At 41.7% G+C, this 21,479-nt stretch overlaps 1 protein-coding gene across 14 annotated transcripts; it reads left to right on the forward strand.

Moving 5' to 3' along the window:
• Positions 1-416: 416 nt before the first annotated feature.
• Positions 417-8,909, forward strand: LOC103718405 (zinc ion binding protein). Of its 14 annotated transcripts, none has more exons than XR_005511641.3 (7): positions 417-739; positions 827-1,022; positions 1,890-2,414; positions 3,568-3,805; positions 5,650-5,885; positions 8,445-8,561; positions 8,692-8,909. XR_005511641.3 is itself a non-coding variant. In XM_008807211.6 (5 exons), exons 1-4 carry the CDS (start codon positions 585-587, stop codon positions 3,757-3,759), a joined length of 1,068 nt encoding a protein of 355 aa, XP_008805433.2. In that variant the 5' UTR covers positions 417-584; the 3' UTR covers positions 3,760-3,805; positions 8,692-8,909. The 14 variants fall into 14 exon arrangements, 1 of the variants encoding a protein (XP_008805433.2); XR_005511642.3 differs by lacking the exon at positions 5,650-5,885 and adding an exon at positions 6,886-6,916; XR_015975732.2 differs by having other exon boundaries at positions 3,568-6,916.
• The last annotated feature ends 12,570 nt before the right edge of the window (positions 8,910-21,479 follow it).

The following is a 21,479-nucleotide window of genomic DNA, read 5'->3' on the forward strand; positions in this document are numbered from 1 at the left end:
ATGGACCGCTGAGCAAGTTCCCCAAAAAACTATCCACGGCAAACGATATGCAGTATTTAAATAAACCTTCAACCTTGCAACTCAGGCGCCGTTGCGTATTATTGTTAAATTAGGGGTCTCTGATTATCTTTTTTCCATTTTTAATACGCTAAGTGCTGCTAAAGGCTAAATAGAAGTTTGACGCTAAGCGACTTGTAAAGCAATTCAAATACACCTAGGAACCGAGGATAATTTTCTATCCGGCCATCTCCTTTCTCGAACTCGGGTTGTATCTTTCGCGCGAAAGAAGGATTCACCTTCCTTTTGCGAGAATCACCGTTGGATCATCCACTCTCGCTTTGAGATCTGTGAAGGCCGATGAATGACGGCGATCGAGTGTTTTAAAATCCGTGCGTTTGATGATCCAACGGTGGATTCGCGCGAAAGATGCAACCCGAGTCCCTCGTTCTCCTCGTATGAAACTCGTAAAAGGTGCCTCTTTCTTTGCCAAGGAGGAGACGATAGAGACCGAGCGGTCTTCCGGGCTCCTTCCCTCTTCCCCTCTGGCTTCATTCTACGGTTAGGGTTTCTCGATTCCCCTGGCGATGGATCTCGGAGACCTCAACAAGGTATGGGAGATTAAAACCCTCAAGAAGCCCGGCGAGGAGGAGGCCCGCCGGATGCTCGAGCGGGTGGCGAAGCAGGTCCAGCCGATCATGCGGCGGCGCAAATGGAAGGTCAAGAAACTCTCAGAGTTCTGGTAATCCAGGAAACCTTTATTTCTCCCCCTATTTGTCCTCGTTCTCCCTCGTTGGAGACCTATTACTCCTCTTCAATTGAGTTGCAGTCCGATCAAATTGGCGCTTCTGGGGCTAAACGTAGGGGGAGGCGCCGAGGTGAAGCTCCGGCTTCGGAGGCCCAACAGGGACTGGGACTTCCTCCCCTTCGAGCAAGTCCTGGACACGATGCTCCACGAACTGTGCCACATCGAACACGGCCCTCACAACGCCCAATTCTACAAGCTCTGGGACGAAATCCGCAAGGCTTGTCATCAAAAACCTTATTTTTGTTAAAGAATTCTGTGGCCTTTATACTCCCCTCTATTATTAAGGTTACCGTAACATGATTTTCAGATATAGTGATCAGAAAGCAACCAAGACATTGGAATCTGTCTTCTCTCAGTATAATCAATTTCATGCGGATGAATATTGTGTGATTAGAGTTTTTTTTTAGTGTTTATTGTTATTCCTCCCTGGAATCATGATGATGAACACGCATGATCATGTAAACCTCTCAACTTTTTGGTTGGGTATGTTGAACACTTTGTATTGACTGTGAATTAAGACGACTACATCCTGTTTTCACTATTTAATAAGTATAAATACATCAGATGATTTTTTTTCTAATGAATTCTTATTGCCTTTCTCATGCATCCGTGCAATGCTCTTTCTTTTTCACGGTAATGACAGCATGGTTCTTTGTACATTGGTTAAGAAACTTCAAATTTTATCTGTGTTGATGTGATTAATTTTATTTAAAGTGGTACTGGAGTGTTAATAATATAAAAAGAAACTAATAGATAATCTATTTTGATGCTTCTGCATCTCTCGGGCTTAGTCACCCCCAATATATCTAATGATTCTATACTTTAGTTTGCAGTATGGAAGATGTATTATCATGTAGGGATTCCTGTAAATAGAGCGCTTTTAATAGGTTATGATAAAGTGTACATTGAGACATCTAATTAGTTTTTTTATATTTAGGGGATATTGGTCTATCCAAGGATGGGGAAAAGTGTCATTGATGCTTATCTTATGATTTTGTCATTCAAGTTTTGAACTGATGTGTTTCATGACAAAATTGGGTAAAAATTGGTATTAAAAAAGTTTAAACTATACGGATTGTTGCAGGAATGCGAGGAACTGATGGCCAAGGGTACAACTGGCACTGGACAGGGATTTGATGCTCCTGGAAGACGTCTGGGTGGGTATACTCTCCAGCGCCCATTGTCATCACTTCGGCAAACTGCAGTGGCTGCGGCACAAAAACGGGCACGTATCGGACCGCTACTGCCATCTGGGCCACAACGATTAGGGGGAAATGGTGACATTATGACTGCACTTAGTCCAATACAAGCCGCTGCCATGGCTGCAGAGAGGAGAATGTATGATGATTTGTGGTGTGGATCTGGGCACAGCAACATCGCCAGTGAAGTAGATAGTAGCAGTGGCATGTCAAAGGAACCTGCGTTTACAAAATCAGAGGAACCTTCAAAATCTTCCAATGGGGTACCACAAGGCAAAAACAGTGCATTAGAGGATTCTACTTTCAGTGGCAGAGCACCACTATCTGGTGGTTCATCTTCCCAAGGCACAACAGATGATACAGAAGATCAAGTGATTTGGGAGTGCAGTGTGTGCACTCTTTTTAATCAGGTAAGACAATAGCAATGGTATGAGGTGCACCGCAGCCCTGAATATTCTTTCACACATACAGTTGCACAAATCGTGTACTGCTGAATGCATATTGTTGTCTGCTAGTAATTAGAGCAAGTTCAGTATTAACATGCTTCATCCAGAACAATATTAGTGGCAGATCAATATGACCAATAAAACATTTACCACTGATTAAGCATTAGTGCATCACAATGAATTAGTTAACCTATTAATTGAGCATGCCATACGGGAGCAATTAGTCCTTTAAGATATCGATCCACATGGAATGTTAGTCAAGACAACATGCACCAATTTCTCAGCCATTGGAAGAACTAAAGTAACAGCATTCACTGATGACGATTCAGGGCTTCAAGTTGCAATAATATTCAAGCTGATTTATATTTGAAGGGTAGCTGAAGATTTCAATTAAACATTTTCCTTCCTTTTTTTTAACTTTGCTGCTTATGAAAGATTTCTTCAATTCGTTCAAAAAGCTGTACAGATGTTTGGAGGAGAAAGTTGCTAGGGAATATATATTTGGTGTTTATAGCGCTTAGAAAGACCTCTATATCATCTTAGCGTGCAACAATTCGATTCTTTCTACCTTTTTCTCAAATCACAGGTCTTCTATTCATGCTTTCAATCTGCACCTTGTCTCCCATTTAATTAATATGGATGCTCTCACAGTTTTACTAACTCTGCCCCTGTACCTTTTGGGCCAATAGGAATAATAAATTTAATATGTAGAAAGGGAAATACAGTGTAAATTGTTATAGTTTGGGACTCTGTTGTGTCCTTTCTCCCTGGAAAATGCAAAATGTGATGAGGCTGTTCTTTCTATCGCTCCATATCATATTCAAATACACTTATACGGTAACATCTATATGCAGTTTGCCATGTAGTATACAGGAATAATAATGCAGCAGCTAATGGATACAATTTACAAAATCCCTACTCTTTTAAGACCACTACTATTTATATCGTGAACTCATGTGCCTAGCTAGTTGCTGATAGTCGTCAACCATTTTATGTTTTGTCTACATCTTTGTCGTTAACATGATTGCTAGCATGCAATAATCATTTCTTTAGACAATTCTGGTAGACGTTTATGGAAGGGCTAATATTTGTTTCTGACATGGTTGGGCCGCTACAGCCTCTGGCACCAGTTTGTGAAGCTTGTGGCACACAAAAACCTAAAGATGTTGGATCGAAATTCGAGACCTGGTCATGTAAATTTTGTACCTTGGAGAATAGTGTTAAGTTAGAGAAGTGTTCAGCATGTGATCAGTGGAGGTATTCATATGGTCCACCGGTATCCACTCCTGGTCCCAATTATGGCACTTGAAGATGCACTGCAGTTCACTAGCATAAATGGATGATGATATCTAGCTGTAAGTATCTAATGCAAATTTTAGTTTTTGCATGTTGGAGTTGAAATTAGATATGCAAATGTTTCGGTTACCGTGTGTTTGCCTTGCTACTCCATCAGTGAACATTGAAGCATACATTTCTATTGTCTGATATATTTTTACAGCAAGGTTGTCTAGTAGTATATTGAAATTAGGTTGGTATGGTAAAATAACACAATTGCTTGGTATAAGGTTTTAAAAACCAGTACTACCAAAGGGCATACCCCTTTTTTTGAAAAATTGGCATAGTATCAGGTACCAACACGTGGTATGAGACTATATCCTGTACCGACACACTATGTACTAGTGCTGGTTTTCTACTGGAACAATGCGGTCCCCTTGTACCATCCCATTCTAGTGGTTTTTAAAACCTTGACTTTTGGAGTACTTGCCCCATGCCCTCTCTCTCGCACACAAAAAAACATATTGTAAACCTTATTTATCTTGAGTCAAATGCACATATATATGCCATTGTTGTTTCACTAGTATATATGACCTGCATGATGCAAGTTGTATCTGTAGGTCTAATTTCTTCTAAGTCAGATACTCATATTGAACCTACATGTCTATGTGATAGCTATAGGTTGTGATGTAACCATGGAGGTTTCTACAAATGTTATTCTTGATAGTGATTTGAGACTCCTAAGTCCTTAAAGTAAAGTTTCATCTTACTGACATCAAGCATTGTCTATGATGGAATTGCTTATTTCTGTGATTCCAGAAGAGATGTGTCCAATTTACCAATTGTTATAATTTGATTGAAATTTAATAGTCTAGAAAACTGGGATAAATGTTGTCATGTGTATATAAGTCAGGACTTGTCACTTTATGTATACTTTGTCTTACAAAATTGACACTTGTTACACATCGCCAAGGAGAGATACAAAACCATGTCAATATGTACCAACGAGGTGCTGAAATCCATCCCAGCTTTTTTTTCCTTATTTTCTTTTGACAGATGATGCATATACATGTTTTGAGTTTAGGTTCCTCTTAGACATTCACAGCAGTCTCTGTGAATCCTTATGGATATCACTGATCTAAAAAATAATTAGCAGTAATAGGGCTACTAGGGAGGCATTTGGAGCTATGGACAGAGGCTATTCATATACTGAGAAGAAAAATGCATATAATTTACATATAAATTATGCAATTTGGAAATTTAACATGATTGATGAAAAGCAGCTAATGTGTCCAGATATTTTTACACCTTAACTTTGCAATCTGTTTCTTAAGATGTTGATGCTGAATAAAAGCATATGCATAGACTTGGGTGCTCTGTGTGAGCATACTAGTTTCCAGTAAGGCAATTGTTCTCTAGACAAAGCTTCCAGATACTCAAAAAATTGCCAGAAAATAATGTGTTCTCTTATTGGAAAGTTCGGTATCTAAGTTTCATTTTAGCAGCTTTAAAGTGGAGTCAGGGCTACATTGCAGTTGTTGCTCTTGCTGCTCAGGCAAGCCACTGTAAATGGCATGTCTTGACTGAATCCAACTTGTTAATTCTTGCACAGATGGTTCATAGCCGTGTTTCACTATAACCTAGTAACGTACAAAAAGGTTGGTTGGCTCTCTATCTAGGTATGTGTATAAAAAATGTGAAGTTTTGGCATCCAGGGTAACGAGAGCCCCTGTACCCTCTTCGGGGCCCCCTTTTTTTTTTGATTATCTGATGATTCAGTTTAATTTATTTATGAGATGAATGGCTTCCCCTGTATGTCTTTGTTGACAAAAAGAAAACAGTATTTTAAGGCTGTAATTGGTATTGTTGGCACTTTTCTTTTTTTAAAAAATGAAAAAAGGGATTCTGTTTCTATTTTTTTCAGATTTCTGACAATAGAAAATATGTTTGGTTCACTCTCTCTCTCTCTCTCTCTCTCTCTCTCTCTCTCTCTCTCTCTCTCTCTCTCTCAACTACGAGAGGAGTTGCTTGACCATGTTAAGGCCAAGAGGCAGAGCTGGGAGGAGTTGCTGGATCATGTTGAGGTTGAGAGCTCTCATCATAGTGGCCGCAATAAGATCATCATCGAGGAGGGCGACATCCTACCGCTGCTTGCTGGAGGTAATATCGGGATGGAATGAAAGAGATAAGTAACACAATTTGCAAAAGAAAAAGCAAAAGGAAAAAAAAGAAAAACTCTTCTTTCTCAATATAAAAATAAATTTAATTTAAAATAGATTACCTTTCATTATATAGATTAATTTATATATATAAATGCAGCATATGTTTCTTTGAAATATTAATGATGGAGCAGAGTACATGGGACAGCTGATTTGGTTGCCTCACCTAAATCTTGAATCATTAAAAACTAAGAAAAAGGGGAAAAAGAAGAAAAATCATTCATTTTTCCCACGATGAAAAGAGGACGTGATGGTTGGCAGCAGTGGTGATATGGGAACGGCCGAGAAGAAGCCGGGGCTGGCAGCACGACCAGGTGGGAGGGGGCTGTAGTGGAGGGGTGGGGAGTTAGGGTGGGAAGGAGATGACCCACTTAAAAAAATGGAAGCAAAAATTTCTTACTTCCAAGTTTTTTTCACAAATAATGAAAGTTTTTTTTTTAAAAAAAAAAAGAAACAGGATAACCAAATGTGTTTTCTACATTGGTTTCAATGTGTCTGTTTGAGAAAAAAAAAAGGAAAAAAGGGTACCAAACAGGGCCTAAGTAATCTAAAGCTTCAGGTATTTTCTTCATGGAAAATAGAAACAGAAATAGGATAACCAAACATATTTTTTTGTATTGGATTCCGTATATCTGTTTTGAAAAAGAAGAAACATGAAAAAAACAACAGTTCCTAACTGGGCCTTCTTTTTTTTTTTTTTTAATCCTGTTGATCTTATTTTATAATGGATGTGCTTCTGCTTGGAAGATGATTGTTTATCTGCTTTCCTTAAATATGTCTGGCCATTAATTTTTTTTCAAACCTGATGGGAAAAAGATCTGGATGTAAGATTATGGTTTTGCAGATGTGTGAATATGTAGTTTCTGCATATAGTTTAAAGGAACGAAATGTTCACTGATTGTTCCTTGACGTTCCATTGAAATGTGTCATCTGCTGTGAAGATACTATTGTATGTGGCTACGCCTCTACAAGGTGTGCTCTTGGTTCTCGTGAAGCTCTCTGTTTGCCAGCATGTTATATGTATGCATTATATTCATGTTCACCTAGAATGGTGACAACTGATGTGTTATTGCTAACCTTTGTCACTGCAAGAATTGTTTTCATGCATTTAAAAAAAAATTATGCTATTTGACTTCTGCCAGGAAATCATCTCTACTAGGATTTGGGCAGGTCCTTGATGGTCTATCTTCATGTCAAGGAGATGTGCAATCCACGTTATTTCAAAGATTTAAATGCTCCAGTTTACGCTGATTATAACTAGCCTAGGGATACAAAATTCATTGCTCTAAATTTGGAGGGGAGCAATGGTTTATTTAATAAGGGATATGTGTCTCTGTCCCTGATATCATATTTAACCATGTCTACCATCAAAAAAAAAAAGAAAAAAATTAACCATGTCTAAAGGTCTGGAGTCTGGAGTTTGATGCTGGCATTTAAGTTAGTAATGCGCGGAAGGGTGCGCTTTATTTGTGCAAGCCATGGCCTGCTAGAATTGGATTCGAGACACTACCTTGTGTGTTTTCTTTTCGATTAACTTTATATTTAATTGGAGAGAGTTGGGCTCTGGAGTAGGAATGGAAATAAGTGTAGGAATGGGAATAAGTGACTCTCACTCCAGCCATTTGGTTGGAGGGAGTTCCATTTCCATACCTATTCCGAGGCTATTCCGAGGGGAACAGCAATGCCTAATACCAGCTCACTTCCTAATATTCAAATCCCATTTTGTTAGCGGTTTAGTTGAAAAAATTAGGGCCTGTTTGGATTTTTTTGCAGAATTATGTAGAATTCGTGGATTGAGCCAGTACAACCAACAAGATCACAAGCTACAAGCTGAGTTAGGCCTGTATTTATGAAATACCAAGAAATACCTTTAGAGTGGGCCAGCCCGAATCCCATAGGGAGAAACTTTTTTCTTCCTATAGGCCAGCCCACCCCAAAGCTATTCTTGCATATTTTGCCAATCCAGCTAGTAGCTTGGGATCTTGTTGGTTGTACTAGCCCAATCCACAAATCCTACAGGATTTTCAGCCCAGTTCCGAAAGAAAATCCAAACAAGCTCCAAGGATTTTCTAAAAATACTTCTCTATTTAATTGATTTCCAAAAATTTAACTTGATTCTGATTCCAGTTATGAACCAATACGCCGAGGAATATGTCAATTTCGATTTTCATTCCAATCTATTTTGATTCCGATTTCGGTCTTAAACTAAACGCACCTAAATGAAGTTATTATTGTTTTTAGTAAGTGAGCTGATACAAAAGTGTGCCAATGGTCTTACAACAGTGCCTACCATTGTGGACCATACCGTAGATCCTTACAACGAACAGAATACTTTTGAGATATTGGCCTTAAATGTTGTTAAATTTCTTTATTGATCTCGCATTTAGCAGTAATTGAAGCAACACATGGTCCTCACTAACAGGTCCACCCTCCATTAAAGCTTTTTGATCTGGAGCAAACATCTTATTTATCATTCCTTTTTTGTGATTCATTTTTACAGATTCTGCCATATGTGAAGGTTGGGCTATGAATTGGTTGATTATTTAACCTTAATCATTTTGTTCTGAACCAACCTCTTATGTGGGCTTTGCTGCATTCATCGGAGACTACATCTCATGTACATAAGTGATGATCTTACAAATATCCCCATAAAAATATAATTTTTTCCTGTCCATTGTTGCTGTTTTTTATGTTCTTTCAGTAACTTGAGGACATTTGCTGAAACTTTGATCCCTTGTGATGGACAGGGCTGCAAGAATTAAGCTGATTCAGTGATGGAGTTGAGAGAAGCTTTATTCTCTTGCTGCACTGGAGTATGTTTTGCTTGTTTTCTGATTGGTTTCATGTATGCATATACACCGAATATGCTGTGCATTTTATGTTTCACTATCCCTATCAAATTGAGATGACAATCTTTTGATATCAAAAATATTAAATATCATGAATGGTGGTTGTTGTATATCAATTTCTTTCTTGCTTTCTTTTTTTCTCTTGCTAAATGAAATTATTTCTTTTCTGGTAAAGAAAAGAAGCATTCAATATTTATTTTTAAATATTAGCTATTGATGCCCTAGTGGTTAATCTAATTACTGATATTTATTATTGGCCTGTGATTGAGATGCATACTAGCTGCTGGTCTAGACGTCTAGCGATTGTTCATTAATCTAAAAGTGGCACGGTTGTTAGACCTGCAACTATAGGTTTGTAATTTTGCCGTGTCTGGGGTTTGGGCACCGAATGATAGACCTAAAGGTTGTCAAAAATTAATTCGCCGACCAATCCCAAAACCTTTCAAGCTATCAATTTTCAGTGCCGTGAGATGCCAGGTATCATCAAATAAACCAGCTATTCTTGAACATCTTAGACTTGATGTTGGGCCCTGCCCTCCAAAATGGTCGCAATCAAATTATAATTTGTTACATCTAGCTTGCTGTATCACAAGATTTGGACGGTGGACATGTCGTTGTTGTAGTACGTAGAGGTTCGGTGGTCTAGCTGGAGCGTATCTAACAGTAGCTTTCATAAACTTAGCATGAGCTGCGTTGCGGTTACTATAGTGTTATTAAAAGCAAAAGAAACATTAATTTGAGGGAATGGAATAGTAGTCTCTTAGGGACACCCACTATGGAAGACAAAGTGGACCTAACAAGGAAAGACACATTTTTGGATTTTTTTCTCTTTTCGGATTCAAAGGCATAGTAGTAGAGAACGGTATCTTACATTTATTTTTTCATTTACTATCTTTATGATTCAATTATTAAAAAATAAGTGTGATGTTTAGGGCTACGATAGCCCACAGGCTTTCACATCCAATTGACATAATGAAAAATCTATCAGCATTTAGATGTGTCGTTCGCGACCGGAATTTGAATCGGACTGAATTGAAATGAAAATTGGATTGTCATATTTCTCGATATGTTTGGTTCGTGACTGGAATCGAAATCAGAATCAGAATGAAATTTGAATACTAAAAGATGGTAAAAATTGAGTTTTGGAGGATTAGGGCATTTCCATTCTTCTTTAAAATCAGAATGAGAATGGAACTCCTCTCAATCAAACGGTAAAAATAGAAGTCATTTATTTCCATTCTTATTTCAGAATCTAACTCCCCACAACCAAACATGCTTTTTCACTGAATGTTTTTTTATAATTTGCAGAAATATTTGAAGCTGAAGTAACAAAATAATCTATATCATGCATCTTCTAACGCTGCAGCATTGGTTCGACATGATTATTACAAGAATTTCCAACGATTGTGGGTGGTATTCCGGGGAGTGAAGAGATTAACAATGTCTGTGATATAGAATGAGTCCATTTCAATGCGTCATGAGAAAAAGTTTTTCTTCTTCTTTTTTTTATCACGAAGTTATAATTCTTAGTATGGTCCATCTTGTAGAGCGATAAGAAGCCATCAAGAAGGCAAATCGTGAACCTCAACCTTCTTCGCTTGACATGTGGTCCAATCTTGGAAAGCAGGCATGTTCAGTTCACACTAAACAAGGCGGCTTGCTGAGGTCTATTACATTTACTTAATCGCATGTGCCTTCATGATGATCTGACCTTCTAGAATTCAGATTACTCTCCTCTCGGGAGTTCATGTTATATATATATTTAAAAAAACAAGAAAAGAATATAACTAATGGGGCCCAGACCGGTAATTAAACTTGGCCCCAAACTTATAACGTGGCGAAAGGATATTGGTATGACTCGTTGGAAACATGTTTGATAGCCATAAGTTTGGATTATTCATGGAGCGGGTGTAAAGCAGAAGGCAAGGAGCATCATTAAGGCCCTGTTTGGGGAACTTTTGGAGGGCCAAAAAACACTTTCTGGCCCTCCAAAAGTACTTTTAGCTAAAAATTGGTGTTTGGTAATTTTTTTGAAAAGCTGTTTCAGCTTTTGCAGGAAGCTTAAAACAGTTTTTGGGGGGAAGCTTCAATTTGGAGCTTTCCGAAAATGCTGTTTTCAGCTTTTTCGGGAAGCTGTATTTTTGATCAAAATACCCCCGTGTAAAAAAAAAATTCCTCCCCCAAAACCTCGTCTTACCGCCTGTTCCTCTCCCAACCGACCTGCCCCCACCCCCTACCCCCCGCCCTGTTCCTCTCCCAACCCACCAGCACCCCCACCCCTCCCCCCGCACCGCCGCCGCCGCTGCCGCTGCTGTGCCTCCCTCTCCCCCGCCGCCGCACCCCCTCCCTCTCCCCCGCCGCCGCTGCAGTGCCTCCCTCTCCCCGGCCGCCGCACCCTCTCCCTCTCCCCCGCCGCTGCAGTGTCACACCCCCTCCCTCTCCCCCGCCGCTGCACCCCGTCCCTCCCCTCGCCGCCGTAGTGCCGCACCCCCTCCGGCGCCGTCGGCCACCGAGACTGCCGCCGGCCACAGCCCGGCCCCCTCCGGTGGCCGCCGCGGCCTGGCCCCCTTCCGATGCTGCCGGCCGCACGGGAGGAGAAGAACGGAGAAGGGGGCGGAGGAAGGAAGGAGAAGAAGAGAAGAAAAAAAGAAAAAAAAAAGAAAAAAGAAAAAAGAAAAAAGGAAATAAAATAAAAGAAAAGAAAAGAAAAGAAAAGAATAAATAAAAAATAAATGCATAAATAAATATTTATATAAATGAATGAATAAATAAATAAGATAATAAATAAATATATTTCTGTTGGGGGAAAAATAGACCACCCCACACGTACAATTAAAGCACCCAAATCTGACAACAAGCCTGAGCTCATCATGCAGGCCGAGCTCAGAAGGCCGAGCCGAGCTCATGCAAGCCGAGCTCAGAAGGCTGCCGAGCTCATCATGCAGGCCGAGCTCAGAAAGCCGAGCCGAGCTCATGCAAGCCGAGCTCAGAAGGCTGCTGAGCTCATCCATGCTGCCGAGCACAGAAGGCCGAGCTCCGAAGATCGAGCTCATGCAGGACGAGCCGAGCTCCTGCAAGCCGAGCTCAGAAGGCTGCCGAGCTCATCTATGCTGCCGAGCTCAGAAGGCCGAGCTCAGCAGGCCGAGACCAGAAGGCTGCCGAGCTCAGAAGGCCGAGCTCAGCAGGCCGAGACTAGAATGCCGAGCTCAGAAGGCCGAGCTGACCTCAGAAGGCCGACCTCGTCGTCTATATGCTGCGGCCATGCCCTGCAGCAGCCTTACCGCACCATGCTTTACTTGCCGGCCACGCCACGACATATCAATCAGGGACCATACCCTGCTACGACTGTTAACACCTTACCATTCTCAAGAATGTACTGCACTGCACGCCACAAGCAAGCTCTTGCTGCACGCAACCTCCTCCCATGATGGGAACGGGCCATCCACGGCAACTCATTACTTCACACGCCCACGTCCAATCGTGACGGTAACCCATTAATTCGCCCAGTCACATCACAGTTCTCCACGGCAAATCAGCACGGCAGTGTTCAATCAGCCGAGATAATTCTCTGACTCCGACGTGGTCTCCCACTACAGCATTAATTCGCCTGATCGTGCGGCATGCTCAAACTGTACGACGACCTCGCTCCATCATCTCACAGGTAATCCAGCACCTCTCTATAAAAGGAGAACCACTCCATTTTAGAGAGGGGGCTGGCTGGTAAGCAGACAAAAAAGACTCTGATTCATACTATTTCCTCCAAAAACACATTGGCCCCCTCTGACTTAGGCATCGGAGGGCCGGCGGCCGGGCTTTACATTGGCCCCCTCTGACTTAGGCATCGGAGGGCCGGCGCCGGAAAGCCCGGCCGCCGGCTTCTTGCAGGTCCCCCGGAGGACGCCGCTCGCCGACGGATCGCCGTCCGCCAGTGTTCACCGGAGCTCCTCCTCCTCCTCGGTTCGCGGCCGCCCCCGGGTCCAAATTCCAGCAACAGGCCCCCCACGGAGGACGCCGCTCGCCGACGGATCGCCGCCCGCCAATGTTCGCCGGAGCTCCTCCTCCTCGGTTCGCGGCTGCCCCCGGGTCCAAATTCCAGCAACAGTTGGCGCTAGAGGAAGGGCCCGAGTTGCGGCCATGAAACTAAGGAGCAGAGGAGTCTTTAACGCCTCTCAGCATCATGCTCCAAGTCCCAAACGCTCAGTCCAGAATTCACCACCAAGATCTCCGGTAGATCAAGTTCCACAAGTCCAACTCGAGCACTTCGATGCGCTAGTGCAGCAAGTCCAAGTGCTTGCCATTGCAGCCCAAAGCCTGCAACAAGTGGAGGCCCCTCCTGTGCCGCCTCCACGGGATCATGTTAAGCAGAGGAAGAAACTTTCTCCCGACTCCCGAGCCATCTCGAATCAGGCATGGCTCCCGCTGCAACGACGTATGTGGGGGCAACCAGTGAGAAGTAGTAGTCTAAAGTCTCACGTCAACGAGTTGGAGGGAAAGAGAAATAAAAGCTAAGGTCTGGAGAAGGAGAGTTATGTACTCCCTGCTCATGGGTGTAAGTCCTTACGACGGCGCTCGTGACGTTGCTCTCCTTCAGAGCGTCGCCATCACCGAAGCCCCGGCCGTGCACAGAGGGCTGCCGAGCTCATCCAGGCCAAGCTTATGCAGGCCGAGCCAAGCTCAGAAGGCCGAGCTTGTCATCCACATGCTGCAGCCATGACCTGCAGCAGTCTCATCCAGGCCGAGCTCATGCAGGCCGAGCCGAGCTCAGAAGGCCGAGCTCGTCATCCACATGCTGCAGCCACGACCTGCAGCAGTCTCATCCAGGCCGAGCTCATGCAGGCCGAGCCGAGCTCAGAAGGCCGAGCTCGTCATCCACATGCTGCAGCCACGACCTGCAGCAGTCTCATCCAGGCCGAACTCATGCAGGCCGAGCCGAGCTCAGAAGGCCGAGCTCGTCATCCACATGCTGCAGCCACGACCTGCAGCAGTCTCATCCAGGCCGAGCTCATGCAGGCCGAGCTCAGAAGGCCGAGACCAGAAGGCTGCTGAGCTTATAAGCGCGAGCTCAGAAGCCCGAGCGCAAAACACCTCCCAGAAAATCGAGCCAAAGAAGGCCGGTGCTGAGCCAAGTCCTGAGGGACTTTGGAGCTCAGGAGCCATCAAAATATCTCCAAAAGGTACAGAACGCCACTTTGGCTTCAAATAATTTCAATATTTTATCTATTTTCAGGTCGGAGAATCCAAAAAACGACCTACGGGTATCTCTATCTCCAACGTCGCCCCGCTCCGAATAAGGGCGCACGATCGCCAACGAATGAAGTCCATCTCCCGTATGTCTCCAAGATCGGATTTCCGACCAAGCTCGGATCCCCCAGTTAAAGGATTAACGTCGATCTCCATCGACTAATCGAGCTCGGCTCGATCTCCATCGACTAATCGAGCTCGGCTCGATCTCCATCGACTATTGTTGCCCAGAGATGGTCACCCAAGAGGGGGGTGAATTGGGTGTTTTAAAACTTTTTGTCCAATTAAAAATAAAACACACAAATGTATGAGCTAAGGTAAAAATAGAGGTATGAAAACAGACAATCGCAAACACAAGATTTTATAGTAGTTCGGAGCTTCCACTGCTCCTACATCCACTCCCCAAAGCACCTTTGGGAATTTTCACTATAATCCAAGATTACAGTCCGGTAGTTTTGCGAGTGCACTACCCAACTCATTGTTTTACACCGGGCTAACAACGAACCCTACAACCCCCAATTTCACCTAGGCTTGGGACGCCTTTCTCTTGTTCCAAGTCCCTTGACTGGAACAAGCACAATAACCAAAGGTTTTACAAAAGATTTGAAAGCTCTAAATAAGCAGATAAAACAGTGAGAAATAACAAAACCCGGAAGAACCCTTTTAGCCGTTGGAAGCGTGGAAAATGGTGGTTCTTCCGATGTGGATCGCGTTGTCTTGAATGTGAGCTTTGAATGCCGATCGGGAGAGAGTAGTTGAGCTCGAAATTAGTTGGAAAGCTTGAAAGCACTTGATTTCTTCAGTTGAATGCACTAACTCCCTTGAACCTTTTTCTCTTACTTCTCTCTTGAATGATCTTGTATTGGGTTGGTGAGAAGTTGTTGGAAGGCACTTAAGAGCTCTTTTTTATAGCCCAAAAAGCAAATATAGCCGTTAGACACAAAGAAAGAAACGTTTGAAATTCAAACAAACCTGCAAAAAGGTGTCAGTCGCGTCCCAGGCGCTCCGGAGACGTCTCCGCTTCAACGCGAGACGTCTCGGCTGTAAGATTTTTCTTTTGACGTTGTTTGGGGTCGACTCGGCGCTTTTCGGGGACGACTCTGATGATGAACCGTTTGAATGCTTGTTTTTCTATTTTTCTGAGAGGGTCGCCTCGGCACTTTACGGGGACGTCTCGGGATGTTTGCACTTTTTGCATGGGGACGACTCCGCTGCCTCGGGGACGACTCCGCTGTTTTATCTTCGAAAAATAAGTCCTCTGGAATTCTCTGAGAGAGTCGACTCCGCTTTTTCAGGGGACGTCTTCGCTGTTTTATCATCGAAAAAGACATCCTCTGGAATACCCTGAGAGAGTCGACTCTGCTACCTCGGGGATGACTCCAGAAGTCTGCTTTTTACTCGCGGGGACGACTCCGCGTCCTGTGGAGACGACTCGCACGCATCCCTTGAAATCGGCCTTTCTGCCGCCTCTGAGAGAGTCGACTCCGCCTCTGAGAGAGTCGACTCCGACCCTGCGAGACACCTCGCCAGGTGCCGGGGACGTCTCCAGACGTGCCAGTTCTTCCTGTTTGTACCAGAGACGTCTCTGAGACAACCCGGAGACGTCTCGGCTGTCCCTGATCTATTTTCTTCAACTCAAAAATTCTTCAATAAATCCTTAAAAATTATGGGAACTTGCCTAGACATTTCTTAACAATATTGTTAATTAATCACCTGAAATTCTCAAATAAATTGTTAAGATAAATGGAATTATACTCTAGTGTTTTGTATTCATCAAAATCCATTAGGGGGTCAACAATCTCCCCCTTTTTGATGATGACAAAACACTGAGTATATGCAAAATTTGAAATTTAAACATATACACAGTATTTGATCAGATGTACAAGTATAATGTTTTGATTTGAGCTAGATACAGTGTGCATAATTCAAAATAGTCAACTTTCAGTTCCATCCTTATGCATAAGATTGATTTTAATAGCTCTTAAGCAATTTTAGCATATCAACTGAATTTGAATTAATGAAATATTGATGCTAAAGACAATTGAAGGCTAAGTTCTTTTTGACTCCCCCTTTCTTTTCCAGAAGGGCAATTATCTTAAGGCCAATATTCTTCAATTATATCTTTTTCTAATTCAATTTTTTTAAGTATGAGTGTAAATTTTGCATTCCATATTTAGGTTCTACTCCATATACTCCATATACATATATCGACTCAATACACTCCATAAATTTTGCATTCCAATATATCCAATATCCATATTGGTTCTACTCCCCCTTTTTGTCATCAACAATGAAGGGGACAAATTATCCTTAGATACTTAAAACTCAATTCCTAGTAGAATTCAGCATATTACCATGAACCACTCAAGGATATTCAAGTTATTTTTATTAAAGAATTTAGCATTCATTTCACTCCCCCTTTGTTTTGGAATTCATTTCAGACTCCTCTTTTTGTTTAAAATAGTTATCACAAGATGTGCTCCCCCTGTTTTATATGCATTGATAAATTGTGTCAAATTTGAACACTTAAGGTATGTTATGAGATTTTTATGGCACAACACAGAATCACATACACAAAGTTTGATTCCACAGGATTTGAAACAAACATTTGAAGGCATTTCAAAAGAGATTGTATGTCATTCATATGTCATTGCAATCATTTGAAGGCATTACAAGGTTAAAAAAAAAAGGAAATCATTACAAGTATTGATTCCTAAAACAAAAGAAGTGTCAAAATGAGCCTAGGGTTTTACAAAGACAGATGAACCCTAGATGTCTACAAAATGTCCCTCATCGGCGACGTTGCTCATAAGCCCTAGCAGCTGCATCTATAAATGCATTAATTGAGTCCAGTAGAGTTTTGAACTGCTCTCCTTGAGATTGATGGAAGGCTGCCACTAGTGCTTCAAATTCAATGCTTGCCCTTTCAATTCTTCCTCTAAGTTGGGCAACCACAGTGCCCACATTGCCTCCAGGGCTTGTCAATTCTTGAAGGCTTTTTGATATGCTCTTCAAGTCATCCTGTAGCTCAATTGATCTGAAGGATTGGGTGGCACTCACATGAACTAGTTCTGTCGCTGTAGCTTCTATCTGGGCTCTAATTTCCTTCAACTCTTGTAGAAGCCCTTCATGTGAGGTTCTGATGGGGGCCAACTCAGCAGAAATCATCGATCTCATCTCCTCCCTCATCTGCTGGCATATTACAGATGCTAAAGTGCGCATCTGTTCTTCTGATAGGGAGAAGGGCCCACTGACTGGAGGAGGAGGAGGCACAAATGTAGAAGGTCCAGCTGAGCTGGAGGGAACATCAGGGAAGGCCATGTGGCTATGTGGAGGAGAGTGGTGGTCAGGCTCCTGATGTGGGATCTCGAGCTTTAAGGTTTGAGATTTTCTTTTTGGTACCTTGACCCAAGACCCATCTACCTTGTGAAACTCCATTCTACGCATTGTGCTTTCATTATAGTAGTCGGTGTTTCTCAAGGGTTTTGCAGGCTCATTTTCTGGAATTTGAACCTTGAAATGTTTGAATACTAGGGTAAAGATCATCCCATAAGGTATGCTAAACCTAGAATACCTATGACATATAGAAATGTAGTTCAGCATAAGTCTAGGGAGATTTAGGGGAATCCCTAGTAGGATGTGGTGCATGATGACTAAATCTCGCTCCGAAACAAAATCGAAGCGACCGGTTTTTGGAAACAAGACCCGGTTGACAATACTCAAAAGTAGTCTCATCTCGGCATTTAGGTCTTGTGAGTTAACCACATCAAGAGGGCCGCAGTCCTCTCGTCCTAAAACTAGGTTTAGGGCTATTTCCCTTTGGGGATGTGAGGTCGGAGCCTCACCGTCTTTAGGGATTTGTAATACACTAGATAGGGTATCCTCATTGATCTCTATCAATGTCCCTCGGACATAGGCAGTGTACCCCGAGTCCCCTAAGGCCATATTACTAAACATCTCTCTAACTAGACCGGGGTAGGTTGATGTGTTGAGAGTACAAAGATATTCCCAACCTTGGGCACGGAGTCTCTCTCCAATAGAGAACCCCTCACTTTCTAAAAAATGGAAATCTATAAACCTACCCGTGGTTACTGTGCGATTCGCACAGAAAATGGTCGTGGTTGGCGGAGCAACCGGAGGAGACGGTGCGGAAGGTTCTTCCCTCTGTTCCTCGGCGTCGGTCTCTACCCTAGGACGCCTCCCACTTGTTCTCCTAGCTCTTTTAGGTGCCATGGCTCGGAAATCCTAGGGAAATGGGGAGTTTTGGTTCGGTTTGAGGTGGAGAGAAAAATGGAGGCTAGGGTTTTGTATTTTGTTGGGGACGAAAGAGATAGCTCGGGTCGGCTCGAGCTGTTTCGACCTATTTTAAAAACCCTCGTTCGGTCCCTGAGACGTCTCCGCGACTAACGCGAGACGTCTCGCCGGGGGGACGTCTCTCCGATTTGCCAGAGACGTCTCCGGCACTGAAAAATTTCAGACTGAATTCTATCTTTTCCCAATTTATTTTATTTAACCACACTAATCAACATGATTTCTTTTGGTGAATATAGAGTGAGTTTGTTTGTGATCCTTCCCTTTAATAATATACCCTATAAAAGTTTGACAATGATTTTTGAATTATTAATATTGAAATGAGGAATGTTTGACCAAATTTCGAATACCTATAAAATAGGCTCTGAAAATATCTCCATGAAGAGTCCAAGGGAGGGTAACCATCCTCCGGAAAGTCAAACAGTTCGTCATTTAACTTAGATAGATTCATGCTTTCACTTAATAGATACTAGGTTTGCTATTTGTGACTTTGAGGTGGATTATTAGTTTGAGTAGCAAAGCATTGCAATACAAGTTCAATTTATTTGCTAGGATCATACAAGCTCAAAGCATTCCTTAAATAGTTGAACCTATCTTTACAAAGGGGCTTTGTAAAGATATCGGCCAATTGATTTTCAGTACATACATACTCAATCATCACATCATTTTTCAGCACATGATCCCTAATAAAGTGATGCCTAATCTCTATATGTTTTGATTTTGAGTGTTGGACAGGATTTTTTTGTTAAATTAATTGCGCTTGTATTATCACATCTAATTGGTATATTGTCCATTTTGATACCGAAGTCTTCAAGTTGTTGCTTAATCCATAGAACTTGGGCACAACAGCTTCCAGCTGCAATGTACTCAGCCTCAGCTGTGGACAAGGCAACTGAATTCTGTTTCTTGCTAAACCAAGAAACCAAATTAGCACCCAAGAATTGACATGTGCCACTTGTGCTTTTTCTGTCGAGTTTGCACCCGGCAAAATCAGCATCGGAATAAGCAATTAAATTTATGTCAGATTGTTTAGAATACCATAAGCCTACATTAGATGTCCCTACTAGATATCTAAAAATTCTTTTAACAGCTTGCAAGTGTGATTCCTTAGGACATGCTTGGTATCTAGCACACATACAAACACTGAATAATATGTCTGGTCTACTAGCAGTAAGGTAAAGTAAAGAGCCTATCATACCTCTGTACAATTTGCAGTCTATACTTTTACCTTTTTCATCTTTGTCAAGCTTGCAACTTGAGCCCATGGGTGTGCTGATTTCCTTTGCATCCTTCATCTTGAATTTTTCCAACATTTTCTTGATATATTTGGACTGACTGATGAAGATGCCTTCCTCTGATTGTTTTATTTGTAGCCCAAGGAAGAAGTTGAGCTCACCCATAATGCTCATTTCAAATTCTCCCTGCATAAGCTTGGCAAACTCTTGACAAAGACTATCATTAGTAGCACCAAAAATTATATCATCCACATAAATTTGTACAAGCAATAAGTCATTTTCTTTTCTTTTAATGAAGAGGATTTTGTCTACATTTTCTCTCTTAAATTTATTTTCAATTAGGAAATTACTTAATCTTTCATACCATGCCCTAGGGGCTTGCTTCAGTCCATACAATGCTTTATGTAATTTATAAACATAATCTGGATGTAAGTGATTTTCAAAACCTGGAGGTTGTCCTACATAAACTTCCTCCATTATATAACCATTTAAAAATACACTTTTTACATCCATTTGATAGAGTTTAAAATCCATGAAGCAAGCATATGCCAAAAGTAGCCTAATAGCCTCTAACTTAGCAACAGGAGCAAAAGTTTCATCAAAATCTATTCCTTCCTCCTGATTATAGCCTTTGGCAACTAGTCTAGCTTTGTTTCTTATAACTATTCCATCTTCATCTAGTTTATTTCTATACACCCACTTGGTGCCTATGATTGAAACATTAGGGGGTCTTTTCATTAGAGTCCAAACTTGATTTCTTTCAAATTGATTTAATTCCTCTTGCATAGCATTTATCCAATTTTCATCCTTTTCGGCTTCCTCTAGTGACTTAGGCTCTATTTGTGAAACGAAAGCAAGATAATTACTAGTATTTCTTAGAGAGGATCTTGTCCTTACCCCTTGTGAGGGATCACCAAGGATTAAATCCCTTGGATGACCATGTGCATACCTCCATTCCTTCGGAAGATCTTGATTTCTTGCTTGAGGTTGATCTTCTTCATCTTGCTGAATTATATCTTCCTTGACTTCATCTTCAAGTTGTTTGTCTTGTATGGAGAACTCCTTCATTCTGTCTTCAAGTATACCTGCATCACTATCTTCTTCTTTTCTAGAAGAATCTCCATTAGCTTCATCAAAAACAACATGAATGGATTCTTCAACAACGAGAGTTCTCTTGTTGAAGACCCTGTATGCTCTACTAGATGAGGAATAACCTAAGAAGATCCCCTCATCTGATTTAGCACTAAATTTACTTAGATTGTCCTTTCCATTGTTTAAAATAAAACACCGACAACCGAAAACATGAAAGTAACATATATTTGGCTTCTTATTATTCAGCAACTCATAAGGTGTTTTCTTTAAAATTGATCTGACTAATGCACGGTTTAAAATGTGACATGCAGTATTTATTGCTTCAGCCCAAAAATATTTTGGTAGATCCGATTCGCACAACATGGTACGAGCCATATCTGCTAGTGTGTGATTCTTCCTTTCTACCACCCCATTTTGTTGGGGTGTCCTAGGGGCCGAGAAATTGTGATTGATACCATTTTCGTCACAAAATTTTTCAAAGTGTTGATTTTCAAACTCGGTACCATGATCACTCCTAATTGCTTTTAGTTTGAGATTGAGTTCATTCGAAACCCTATTATGAAACTTGATAAAAGCGGGAAAGGACTCATCTTTATGTGCAAGAAATGAAACCCATGTAAAACGTGAAAAATCATCAAAAATTACAAGACCAAATTTCTTACCCCCTAGACTAGCAGTTCTAGTGGGTCCAAACAAATCCATGTGAATTAGTTCTAAGGATTTTGATGTTGAGACTATGTTCTTAGACTTGAAAGAACTTCTTGTTTGTTTCCCTAATTGACATGCAGCACAAATTTTGTTCTTTTC

This window comes from Phoenix dactylifera, chromosome 2, assembly GCF_051530095.1.
Source record: "Phoenix dactylifera cultivar Ajwa chromosome 2, Ajwa_hap1_PhDact_Kaust_v1.1, whole genome shotgun sequence".
In the NCBI taxonomy this organism is placed as follows: domain Eukaryota; kingdom Viridiplantae; phylum Streptophyta; class Magnoliopsida; order Arecales; family Arecaceae; genus Phoenix; species Phoenix dactylifera.